The sequence below is a fragment of the Podarcis melisellensis genome (assembly GCF_964234715.1).
Source record: "Podarcis melisellensis genome assembly, chromosome: 7".
NCBI lineage: Eukaryota > Metazoa > Chordata > Lepidosauria > Squamata > Lacertidae > Podarcis > Podarcis melisellensis.
Window position 1 is genome coordinate 26,906,928 of NC_138539.1, and position 13,705 is coordinate 26,920,632.

The following is a 13,705-nucleotide window of genomic DNA, read 5'->3' on the forward strand; positions in this document are numbered from 1 at the left end:
ATTGTTGATCTGCAGTAATGAAAACTACAGGTGTTTCCCTGTCTTTACATACGACATTGGAACATGATGTGCATGGTAAAAAGCAATTTCAAAGGGACCTAAAGGTGAGTTTAGTCATCTCTGGACTGGGCTGTGTGCGTCCAATCAACACTAAGTTCTGTTTGAGACCAGAGAGATCAGGCACATCTTGAATGTTGAGAATCCTGTGATGCTCAAACTGAACAAGACTTCCATGCTGAGCTGTTCTGAAAATACCTTTTACAAATAAAATTCCTGTGACAGAGCAGGTTATTCATATAAAACACTTTGTTTCCAAGGCATTAATGTTTTTACTACAGCAGTAAATCCATTACGTGATCCCTCATAACGATGTTACATAAGCAGTACTTCATTTTACACCACTGTAGAAGAGGCTAGTGTGCTACATTTCATATGGCATGCCTGCATACTTATGACAACTGCTTCCAACTACCAACTGTGCTGGAATATCAATCTGGAGTATCATTTAACTGTTTCCGTTCGCAACGATCTTTATTTTACAGGCCATTTTAAAAGTTATAAATACTTCCCACAACAACCAAGGGTAAAATAAAGTACTTGCTGCAAATCAACTGCTGAATATTTTTTTTGCTTTGTCTTAAAGAAAAGCTTCTATATTTCAACCATGGTCTAGTTTTATATAGCAAAACTATTAGTTCATGAGCAGAAACCATTTTTCTCTAGAGTGGTAAATATTTTCTCATCAGCGTACAAAACCAAATAAAATCTGCACGACTTATAATCATTTACGGTTTCTTTTAACTGGAAGCAATTCCAGTAAAAACAATTTTTGTACAGGCTGGAATACTGTAGTCTCATTCTCTACAAGGCAATGAAAGTATGAAGAACACTTATGGATAACAAAAACAAGGCTGCCAATGACTAGATGTTATGGGTCAGTTATTAGCATATGCCTGAAGTTCCTTAGATGATGTCTATGGCTGTTTGGTTTAGGGAACTCCATCTCCTTCTCTTTCAGCTATGAGTTGATGCTTCTGCTTCGCGACCAAATGCCGTGTAATGCCCAGTGCCCCCCCTTTTAAAAAACGTACAAAATTGTCTCCAATCAGTGGACCTACTGCAAAAAGATTGGGTTCCTTTGTGCACTCATATGTATATGGATCAATTTCAATAGGGTTACCCTTGCACGTAATTGGTTCATTTGGGTTATGGCCTATACCCTGGCCTTGGCCCTTCAGGAAGCATAGGTTAGGATGAGAACCTATTAACACTAAGGCTACAGAGAACTTTAAGATCTTCTTCAATCCAGAGGCACTCTGCAGGACACATTTCATATCTGGCTGAAATGAAAGGACCCGATGTTCTGGAAAACTGGTATAAGCATGGTGCAAATTATAGTCTGTAGTGACTGAGTGAGTGCACATCATATGGTAGACCTTATGGTATTCGGGGTAAAGCTTTTTAGGCAACTGTTTGAAAATCAAACTTGGATCAGTAACCCTCCTACGGAATGCATGAATTACAGGGATGTTGTTGTTATAAGCACACAGAACTGCATCAGCCGCTGTAAGTCCACCACCTATGATCAAGACTGGATCTGCTTTCCCACATAATATTCCTTTGTCGACAGCAGCACCAAACTCAGATATGGAATGCAGAACGAAAGGAAAGTCTTCACCTTCTACTTGGAGTCTGCCAGGAGAATCAAAAGTTCCAGTGGCAAGAACAACATTCTCAGCAAACAAACAGAATGGCACATGAGAGCCATCCGCTGCTCTCTGATAACCTCTGATTTCCCAGTTTCTCTTGATCAGTATAGTCTGTCCACCTTGCTCTTCCAGTTGCAAATGCTGTGGCAAAACATCTTCACTCACTTCACTTTCATCTTCATGGTCCTGTTCTCGGTAAAGCCTTGAGACAGACGTTATGTACGTGTTTTCCCTGAAGTTTTTTTCAAGGCCCATGACTTTAACATAGTGCTTGTAATAGCTAGCAATTTGCTCTGGCAGAACTCTGTCACACTTTATATTTCTGAAAAAGATAAAGATAAAATCTGATTATTCACATTTAGTTTATTGTTCACCACCTCCTTAAACTTGTAATGTGACTGTACGGCCATATTCAGGTCAGATTGCTAAAGAAAGAATTTTCAGCTTTTGTATTAGATCAGTACATTTGTTCTTTCTTTTTGGCATGATTTATTTTTTTAAATGTTTTCACTGCTTAAACTGGATTTGTTTTGCCCCAACAAGCCAGGATGATTAACCAGCATGAATGTATGCTTTGTTGTTGAGATATGAATCCTGGCTTTTTATGGCAAAATAAACCTATGAACACGAGTTTGGACATAATGCTAAGCTATCACCTTGTTTCCCTGCTCACACGGGGGAGACGTGAAGCAGAAGAAATGGTGGCCCTGCATCCATCTTCAGTCTAGTATAGTATGGGTTGTTAAGCAAAGATTCTTGGCTTTCTGTTATATGCAGATGCAGACAGTGGCTCTCAAAGCATGACGTTCCAAGCAAGACACAGACATTTGTGAGTGATGGCTCAAAGTCTTTTCTGACTTTTGCATATGCACCTGTCAACCCCATATTGCAATTAAATAAAATAGTATTTACATTTCCAGCCCCTGTATTGAATGGAAGAGCTGTAGATCATATGGAATACAGTGGTACCTCGGGTTACATACGCTTCAGGTTACATATGCTTCAGGTTACAGACTCTGCTAACCCAGAAATAGTGCTTCAGGTTAAGAACTTTGCTTCAGGATGAGAACAGAAATCGTCCTCCAGCAGCACGGTGGCAGCAGGAGGCCCCATTAGCTAAAGTGGTGCTTTAGGTTAAGAACAGTTTCAGGTTAAGTACAGACCTCCAGAACAAATTAAGTACTTAACCTGAGGTACCACTGTATATATAACAATGTGAGGCCATATACCTGAGGTCCTACCCCAGGAATGTATAAGAGCTTCTTGTACTTTTGAAAAATAGATCACAGAAACATTGAAACTTTTGATTCTCCATCCACTGACAGAAGCAATTTCCCCTCCATCAGTCATTACAAGAATGTTACAGTCCTCACCTTCGCTTGGTAGCAGTCCAGTCTTTAAATGTGTATCCAGGTAATTCCATCCAATCTCCAAAACTGATAGTCAGCATGGAACCTTCCATATTCTATGGAAAAGAAAATAATACCAGGACAAAATATTTAAATTTTGCTTAAGGTCATCTCATTCCACCTACCTAGGAGCAAAGTTAAATTGTTAGGCTTCATTTCATAACAAACAGAAAAAAGATCCCATAAATCATGTTCTAAAGGACCAGTCTATGTGCTATATTATCAGCTTTGCAAAAAGCTTCAACTTGGCAACTCTTCTTATTCCAGTTGTAATGTTTGGAACAGCTTGCCATGCACATCTTCAGGACAGCATGGTGTTTCAACTCCCAACCATCTGCTGCTGGTATGAGAACTCCCCGAGTGATCCAGAGGATCCCGACAGCAAATTACACTAGACGTTACAGCTAAGGAAATAAAGTCAGGAGGAAATCTCCTATAGCAGGTAGCCTACAGCCTTTGGCCTCATTTCTAGCCTTCCATGGTCTATTTTGCCAACTATGCAGCCCCACAATATTCACAAAAAAAATATTACTAAAAATGCCCTCAGTTAATTGTGCAGGATGATAGTTCTTGGGGGGTGGGGGGGGGTGGGAAGGTGATAAATGGTCTGTGCTATGTTATCATTGCATTGGCCCAAATAATCAAGTGATGTAACTTCACTCTTAGGCTGTAAGCAAGTAATGATTCGTTTAGAAACATATATACCTCCATAAAATCTAATTCAAGGAGTGTAACACATACAGTGGTGCCCCGCAAGACGAATGCCTCGCAAGACGAAAAACCCGCTAGACGAAAGGGTTTTCCGTTTTGGAGGCGCTTCACAAAACGAATTCCCCTATGGGGTTGCTTCGCAAGACGAAAAAAATCTTGCATCCCCCCGCGGGTTTTTTCCGCCCTTTTCTTAAGCCGCTTATCAGCTGTTCCGCTGATAAGCCGCTTAACAGCTGATCGCTGGAAGCCGCTTGACAGCTGTAGCGCTAATCCGCTAAGCTGTCAATGGGCTTGCTTCGCAAGACGAAAAAACCGCTATACGAAGAGCCTCACGGAACGGATTAATTTCGTCTTGCGAGGCACCACTGTACCTAGTTTTCTACAAAAGGCAAGCACAAAAATGTAAGCCTTTGGAAGTGAGAACAAAGATCATTTGCAAAATAGGTATGTAGTATGTGAAGCTTTTGGGAATTCTTTACACATTGGTTTATTCATTTAAAATATTAAGACACTCCCCATGATGTAGCGCCAAAACATGAACCTCTTGAAATGGGTACATGCCACAGGACTTACAACCAATCAGGAACAATGTGTGGTAGGTACCCATTGTTCCCATAGCCAACATGTAAGGTGAAGTTCTCTGATCAAGTGTGGTTCCAACAGCAAAATGGAAAAAGTTCTCACATGCCAAGCACCACCAGGTGGTCCTTTGCCAAGCACCATATGAGGGATATAGTGCTCTGGTTCCAGTTTCCAGTCAAGAACAGGTGGATAGTTAAATCCAAAGTCAGCATCAGGATGAAGCAGTGTGTCAAAGAGAACTGCAACAGGATTCGAAGAGCGTCCTTCTAGACCTTCCGCCAAGTACTCCAACTCCTAATGTGAGAAGACAGTTTTAAACGGCAATGTAACTTTCCCTTAGAATATAAAATAATGGGCAGTAAAAGAGTTTTAACTCTCTATACCATGTTTCTCAGGCCTGGCTATATATAGATATCAGATGTACCAAACTTGTACTAGTTTTATCCCTTGGTTTCCTGATCACAATGAGTGCAAACAAGCTTCATTATGTCATCTGGCTTCTCCCCACGGATTACACACTTAAACCCTTGGGAATTATTTTAATGGAATCAAGTTTGAGCTGCAATTGATACAAGGAATTGATAGAATGTTTTCTGTATGTCATATGATTAGTCTCTTTTTAGCTGATGAAAAGAGACTAATCATTTGGGGAAGTCCAAGTGGGCTTCATGATGCCTAAAACCATTTTCAGCAATAGCTCATCTCTGTCATATCACTCATTAGAGTGATGTATACTGAACCCCATCAGCTAAGTTCACAACCTGTGGCCTTGCAGGTGTTATTGGACTCTTGTCAGAGTTCAATTGGCATGGCCAATTGTCAGGGATGATGGGAGTTGTAGTCCAGCAACACCTGGAGGGTCACAGATCTCCCTTTTCTGGGCTTCTGCAAAAATAAATCTGTTAGTCTTTAAGGTGATAAAAGTCTGTTGTTCATGGAACACAGGTATATTATTATTATTAATTATTATTAATTATTATTATTATTAATATTATTAATATCCCGCCCTCACCAGCCGAAGCCAGGCTCAGGGCGGCTAACAACAATAAAACAGTACAACAGTACAACACAACCTAACACTCTAAAATCATTCATTATAAAATTAATTCAAATCAAGCCACTGGCAACCATTGGGCCAGAGCTCCGCGAAGATTGCCAAGGGAGGGAGTCAGGCTGTGCCCTGGCCAAAGGCCTGGTGGAACAGCTCTGTCTTGCAGGCCCTGCGGAAAGATGTCAGAGTGCCAAACAAGATATATTTTGGAGGCAGCTCTTAAATTTTAAATACACAGGATTGTCATAAAAAAATAATTGGCATTTTGGATCCCCAAGTCCTATTTGACACTGAAAAACCTGAGAAAAGCAGAATACTTTGCTTCTACCACGATGCACAACAGAAATATGAACTAATTTTTCTAAGCCAAGAGTATGTAATTGTATATTATATATGTAATGCACTTTTCTTCCAGTCCTGATATGCAATTAAATGTGTAATTTCATAATTGGTAGCTTACCTGATCAACAATAGAAAGATGACTAGATTCTTTTAATTTATTATGCAAAATAGGATTTGGATGTTCTGTTGCAGGAGACAAATATGGCCTGTATCCAGACAGCATGTATGAGAGGCAAATTCCCGATGGTCCATTACCTAATGGTATTTTAAAAATGATATAAGATTTACTAAAGTTTAAAATTATATCTTGTAATCTGGACCAAGATAATGACCAAGATAAAGACTTTAAGGCATGAAATCAAAGACATGCTTATCTCCCCCTCATTGCAATCAAGGAATTTAAAAGAGCTCAGCTTTTGCTATAGGATGCCTAGTATTTTTGCAGATATAGTCTAGAATATTATTTGCCAAGTTTATTACCTCAATTCTGATCAATGAATTTCTGACTCTACCAATACTGCTCTGCTTATTGGTTGCTAACTTTCTGAATAGTGGCAGAAGAGCTAAAAATCCCTTGTGTCCACACATATTTAGCTAGATAATCAGACATGTAAAGTAAAATTTTACTTTTACTGTTAAAGTGGAGCCAGATTACTTTTTAATTTAATGTGAAGTTTCTTGGCTTTTTGTCAGCTTTTTGGGCTGATATACAAATTTATTTTGCAATATAATATAGTTTTAATTAGTTTATAGGTAATTAGTTGTTGATAATGTAATTGCTTTGAACCTGTATTTGATTACAAATCTGTGTTACTATTTATTTTGTTACTTTTTACAAAACAAGTTTGTTGCTATTGTAAATTGAAGGAGTGTTATGGGTGGGTGGGGAAGACTCTTTTCCTAGCATCGAGATACCTTGTGTTGTGAAAAGGCAGAAAAACCATCTGCAGCACTTTGGAACAATATTTGCATAGCATCATGTCACCAAAACTGATCTTAGGGCAGCATAGAGCCTCAGCTATCGTAAAATAATAGTACTTCCTCCTTCAACAGTATAATCCAAACCACTTTCACTTCTAGGTTAACATCTAATATAAAACTTTCAACATCTTTGCAGGCTACATATTTTATTCCAATTACTGTATAGCAAGGAATTTGTTTCACTGTTTCATGGTTTTAATAAGTCCCAATTACAGATATTCTCCCAGTCACCAAATATGGAGACAAAGCTATTTTGCCATTCAAAAACTGGCCTCCCAAGTTGTTTCCTCCCTGACCCAAAGTAGGAGGGGCAGCCAAATGGAAACAGAAAAACAGCTAAGGATGAAACACTCTACTCTCCCTAAAAGGTGGAGGTGCTTGAGTCCTCTCATTTTGATTACATGAGTTTCTATGTTCTTGTTGTTAGATACTTTTTAAAAAGTGCTTAATTTTTGTTGAAGTTCTGTTCAGATACAAAAAGATAAAGCACAGGTAAAGGTAAAGGACCCCTGGACAGTTAAGTCCAGTCAAAGGCGACTATGGGGTTGTGGTGCTCATCTCGCTTTCAGGCCGGGGGAGCTGGCATTTGTCCGCAGACAGCTTTCCGGATCATGTGGCCAGCATGACTACATCGCTTCTGGCACAACGTGACAGAAACCAGAGCACACGGAAACACTGTTTACCTTCCTGCCACAGGAGTACCTATTTATCTACTTGCACTGGCGTGCTTTTGAACTGCTAGACTCATAATCAAATAGACATGATACAAAAGGAAAAGGAAATGGGGAGCGGAGAGGAAAGCGAGCATTAGAGCAGCTGCTCCTTTACAGACATGACCAGGTTGCATGTAACGGGTATATAGGGCCCCAAAGAGCTAGATTCAGTGACAAGGAGGTACACTTTGGCAATTCCTATTCTACTATACAACATTAAGTTTTCCCCAGTTATGAAGGAAACCATTGTAGCTCAAATATTTTTCCAACAGCATCAAATCACACTATACCTGTATAACATGATAACTAGAACTCTCAATTATATCACAACTTAATAAGCAGTCTGTGATAAGACAAGGTTGTTAAGTTATAATTAATAAATTTCAAACACATTCAATATTTTAGATTCTTATTCATATACTGAAATTCTGAGAATAACTCACCTATTACTACCACTGGCAAACTCAGTGGTGGGTCCACAGGTAGAGTAGCTTCTTCTAGTAAGGGCATTGTTTTAACATTTGTCCCAAAGCTGTCACCAAAATACTGCACTAAGGAATTCAAAAAATGTCCTTCGGTTTCAGGGCTACAGTAGTTTCTATTTAAAAGGAAATAAATCAGTTCATCACTACAACACATTCTTAATAGAATAAACTTAAGTTAATATAAAGTCATTGGCCTGATGATATATAAGCAAAAGAAAGTCTGTCAGCATTTAGGAAAATTTCAGAGTTGCAAATCCACTTTTCCTTTTCTTAAACTGATACTGCTATTTTGGAATCCTACAAGGAAAAAGTAGGGGGTTTTACCCATATATATTTACAAAAGGACAGAGGAGCGTGCATGTTGAATGACACAGATTTCTTTTACTATAAATTGTCTGATACAATTTCTATAACTAATAATCAGAGGTAACTGGTCATACGAAGCTATATTAATTTTTTGATATATTAACTAATGTTTGTGACTTGGATCCTTACTTTCTCTTCTACAGAAGGCTCCTTCTATTTGTGTTTTGAACCCAGAGGACACATCCACTGGTAGAAGGGAGGAGGTGTATTTTGTTGACTTCCCCTTCCCCCCCACCTTCCAGATGGTTCCTGAATCCTCCAGGGCACATTTTGGTGGGGCACCTGCAAGGGGAATCAGCAAAAAATTGCCTTCTCCCTTCCACCAGAGAGAGTATCCCATGAACTAAATGCCACTCAAAGGATCTTTGGATCAAAACCAAAATATTTATTAAGAAGAATGTATGAATTGGTTCCAAAATAGCTTCTAAGAATAAGTCATTGCATAATCTAAGTGCAATGCAAGCGCTTCCTCAAGAATTTAAATGGAAATGTAGAGTTCTGCAGTAGGTTCCCTCCCTCCTCCTACAATCCAGGAACCTGCCAACTCTGACACTAATTGTATTTCCCATCAAATCCACCTCTAAGCTAATATTTAAGTAGGCACTGCTGGCTCTAGGACTGCTTTTGCACAGTCCTACAGTCGGCACATGTCAGCCTCAAGCATTTTCCTTTCTTTGGTAAAGCTCATATAACCTCATCCAGAATACAGCTGTCTGCCTCCCTGGAACCAAAAATCACACAGGACATTCATGCATGCAAACATACTTATATGCAGCTAAAGATACAGATTAAGCTTAGGACAAACCCTGCAGTGCCATACATGTGGCAAATTCATGGTTAAAATAATAGAAACCATGGATAATTGGAACCAATTCTATGCTTGCTGTCAACCATCAGGTCATTTAAATGGCTTAAATATAGGCACCTACGGTACTCTACTGCAGAATATATCTCAATAAAGCTTAATAGGTTCCCCACATCTCTGTTGTGGCTACAAACTAAAGGAAGCTATGTTGTTTTGCAAAACCACAATGTCTGCACGCTGACAAGTGTACCTTTTTCTGCTGTCCTCCCTTGTAATCTATGAAGTTTTACATTAAAGGCTAAAGGAAAAAAGTATTTATGGGTTTTTTACAGGCATCTGTGGACAAAAGGATGCACAACTAGATGGGCCCCAGGTCTGCTCCAGCAGGACTCTCATTCTGTTCTTACACCAGTAAAAACCAGCATCAATAACACCTTTTCTACACTATACCAGTCTATTACAGTTACACATTCATCTTCACAGGAAATATCTTCAGATATTTAAAATACAGGATATGACATAACACAACATCTGTTTAAAAGAGTTTGTTAAATATATGGCAATTAAGTTATGCTTGCTTATGCCAAGACAATTAGAACAATAGCACTAGCAAATATTCCAGGCAGCCACCTTACACCAAACACCACCAGAAATTACAGCAGAAACTAAAATGCAAAGGCTGCACTGTAACCCACAAAACAAATGACTGCATATCCTTTTTGGGTGGTGTCAGCTACTCTAAGTAACATCTGAAAGATCCCTATGAAATTTGTCAAAAATCAGAAAACCATGATGAGGTATTCAACACCCTTTCACAGTTGACCTACTATTTACCCATAAATTTAAATTTCCAGAGATACAGGCTATGAGTTATGGGCATTGGGTAAAATTATTTATGGCTCTACGATAGTCTGGGACTTGAAGTCTAGGATAGCCTAACTTTCTGAAGACATTCTTTTACCAGTTGACTACCAGTAAGTATCATTTTGCTCCATTCTATATCCATAAATTTAGCCTGCAACTGTAATATTTAATCAAAATCCAAAATCAAAAGTGAAGCAGCAATGGGGATGATCAGTGCCTAAACAATGGTAGACCTGCAAATAATCTTACCTACAACTAGTTTCATCATGGAAGAATCTCCAGAAGTGAAGCGTACCTTCGTCTCTAAAAGCTTACACTATACTGAACGTGTTAAGTCTTTTTAAGTGCCCCAAGCCTCTTTTGCTGTTTTATTCATGGAAGAAAGATAGAATACAAATATACCATATACACAAACAAGTGAGGTGCCGTGTGTGTGTTTATATAAAGGACCCCTGGACGGTTAAGTCCAGTCAAAGGTGACTATGGGGTTGCGGCGCTCATCTCGCTTTCAGGCCGAGGGAGCCGGCGTTTGTACACAGACAGCTTTCTGGGTCACGTGGCCAGCATGACTAAACCACTTCTGGCAGAACGGGACACCATGACGAGTGCCAGAGCGCACAAAAACACTATTTACCTTCCCAGCGCTGCACTACCTATTTATCTACTTGCACTGGAGTGCTTTTGAACTGCTAGGATGGCAGGAGCTGGGACAGAGCAACGGGAGTTCACCCTGTCATGCGGATTCGAACCACCGACCTTCCAACTGGCAAGCCCAAGAGGTTCAGTGGTTTAGACCACAGTGCCACCCATGTGTACACACACACACACAAAACCATGTGTGCACATAAATGCCATGTGTGTTGCAGAGAGGCGATTTCCAAGCCTACCTGCCCGTCATGCAACAACATTTCAAATCACGACCCATCTTGGCCATTCAGAAATCTTCCACCGCTGCCGTCATCATCATCATCATCTATGGAAAGGCGATGCTCCTTTTCATGTGGCTCATTTAGGTGGGCCTTTGCTTTGCCTCCTCCCATCCCTCCGTCCTTAGCATCATCAGCCAGCAATACACCTTACCTTGCACACCTTCGCCTCTCCCTCCCTCCTCAGCACCACCACCCAAGTCCCCGCGCGCCTCCAGGATGCTCTTCAAAGCACCTCACCTTCTCCCTTCCTCCGTTTACAGAGTGCGGGCACGCGCGCGCGCGCGCCCCCGCCCGACCCCGTGACCTTCCTCCTTCGCTCCTCCATCTCCTCCTCAGTGAAGTGCAGGCCGGCTGGCCGGCCGGCTGAGGAGGAGCAGCAGCAGCAGCAGCGGGCAGGAAGGCATCCCGCGCGGACTCCCACATCGCCGGCTCTGAGAGGAGAGGGAGGAGCCGGAAGAGAAAGGGGAGGATGGAAGGAGCCTTTTCTTTCTCTCTCACCCCCCCCCCCCCGCCGCCGTTCTCGTCCCCCCCCCCTTGACCCACAAACCTATTTCCCTCGGCCGGCCTGGCGAATAAGCGTTACCTGAAGTGACCGGCCAGGGAACACCGGCAGCACCAAACCGTCATGAGGGATTAACGGGGGTTGGGAGGGGGAGGGGGAAGAGAAGAAGCGTCGAGGCGGCAGATGGGGGATGTGGCCGTTGCTGCTGCTGCTCTTCCTCCGCCGCCTCTTGTTCTCCCTCCCGCCGCCGCCGCACTGGGGGCCGCTGTCGGCCGGGCGCCTCTCCTCCTCCCGCCTTCTTGCCTCACATGCGGCACTAGGCCAGTCACACGGGAGCGAGGGAGGAGCCTCCGCGGCGGCGGAGGAAGAGGAGGGAGGCGCCTCAGCCCCCCGCCAACGCCTTCCTCACGGTCCTCCGCGGAGGAGCCGCTACTCCGAGGGGGGCGGGGAAAGGAGCACCGCTGTCCCCAACAACGGCCGCTGCTGCTGCTGCTGCTTGACGGCGGCACCGTGTGATAAGAGATGAAAGTCGGCTGCGGGCGGGAAATGATGGGGGTTGCGCAGTAGATACGCCGCGCACATAACGAGGTCACCGAAAGTTGGGGGGGGGATGAATCGGGGTTTATCGACGCCTCGTTGGTTGCCATAAGTGGCACAGTTTCCTTAGCTTCTGTCCCTCCCAAAATAAACTCGACCGGATGTCACCGTCTCTCTACACGCGTCTTCTTTTCAGCACCCTCTTCCCCATTTCCGAACAACATTCTCACGTGTAGCCACGCGGAGCCTGAGGGAGCCGGTGCAAATACTGCTGCTGCTGCTGCTATAGTTTTACAGCTGAAATGGTGGTCCTTATCATTTATGATTTTCAGTTTCATACATGTCAATAATTTTACAGTCATTTTGACATTTCAAAACTCGACTTCCTTCCCCCTCTTTCTGCGGTTACTTAATCCCCCCCCCCGCATATTCCAAATTAACATTTACTCATTTATTCATTTGCTTTAAATGTATACTCTTATAAAAACTGCAGGTTATTACAATAATCCTGCCAATGTTCTTTTCTGTTTACAATTTATTTGTAAACATTCAATAAACCATTTCCATTCTATAAAAAGTTTGTTATCTTGATTTCTCATTTTTCCGGTAAGATTCGTCATTTCTGCATATTCCATAAGCTTTTTGTATCCATTCTTCTTTCACTGGGACTTTCCATTTTGGGGCAAGTAAAATTCTTGCTGCTGTAGTCACGTACATGAATAAATTTATATACTGTTTGAGTAGTGCTGTCCCTATACTGTAATTCCCAAAAGGATCTTTTTAAGCACCTTTATCTCTTTCGCATTGTCCTGTGCAGGTGGGCTTCTGGGTCCTGAATGTCCCCTGCCTGACATCTTGTGCCTCATTCCCAGCTATTAAGTGCTGGGGTGCGGGGTGAACATCAGCTGAAATATCATTAACAGATAACAGTCAGTGCTTTTCCACTAAGTAATTTGGGTTGTCAGTGGGGCTTCGTCCCACATGTGTCAGATGACACTTAGTGGAACCTTTGAGAGAGGAAACAGCATTTAAGGTGAAGGTTGTGTTCCCCACCAACTCTCACCATTTCTGACTCCACCACTTCCTGCAGGATGTGTGGGTCAAAGACACTGGGCTGCTGCGAGTTCCTCAGCTGTCTTGCACATATTAGTGCAGAGATAATCACAAAAGTATACCCATTACAGAGGCGCCGACTCCATGGGGCCTGAGGGGGCCTGAGCCCCCTCAAAAATTCGTTTGGGGGGGCTCTGCCCCCCCAATAATTTAAGAAAATTATTAGTTATATTATGCTTTGTAAAATCACAAAATTATGTTGGTATTTTTTATTTTCCTTGTTTGACGATAGTTACCTTTTAAAATACATTCAGTAATGAGTTAAAACAAAGCCACTCCCGATCTAGAGAGGGGGTGGGGTTGCGGGCTCTCGACCCATCAACAATCTCGTGGGGCTGGCGTCAGCCCTGCGAGAAGCGGGGATTCCCCCTAGCTCATTAATATTCACCGCCCACGGCGGCAGCCAATCGGCTGCCGCAAAGGGCAGGTCCTCACAGGTTCACTTAAGGTCGGGGCAGCCCGGGGCTCGCCCCTTTCGTTCCCCCAGCAGCAGCGGTTTGGAGGTCTTGGGCCTCCCCAATATTTTTTATAAGTCGGTATGGGCCCCCGCCCCCCCAATATTTTTTATAAGTCGACGCCCCTGATTACAGAAGCTTTAACTATTCT

General features: G+C 42.3%; 1 protein-coding gene across 5 annotated transcripts; it reads right to left on the bottom strand.

The window, feature by feature from the left end:
• Window positions 1-767: 767 nt before the first annotated feature.
• On the bottom strand, window positions 768-12,387 carry OSGIN2 (oxidative stress induced growth inhibitor family member 2). Of its 5 annotated transcripts, XM_081919771.1 has the most exons (7): window positions 11,909-12,032; window positions 11,531-11,878; window positions 7,942-8,096; window positions 5,923-6,059; window positions 4,514-4,705; window positions 3,083-3,174; window positions 768-2,031 (listed from the first exon to the last, which is right to left on the bottom strand). In XM_081919771.1, the coding sequence occupies exons 2-7, from the start codon at window positions 11,572-11,574 to the stop codon at window positions 990-992; spliced, it is 1,662 nt and encodes a 553-aa protein (XP_081775897.1). In that variant the 5' UTR covers window positions 11,575-11,878; window positions 11,909-12,032; the 3' UTR covers window positions 768-989. The 5 variants fall into 5 exon arrangements, with proteins under 5 accessions (XP_081775897.1, XP_081775896.1, XP_081775898.1 ...); XM_081919770.1 differs by having other exon boundaries at window positions 11,531-12,387; XM_081919772.1 differs by lacking the exons at window positions 11,531-11,878; window positions 11,909-12,032 and adding an exon at window positions 11,185-11,423.
• Between the last annotated feature and the right edge of the window lie 1,318 nt (window positions 12,388-13,705).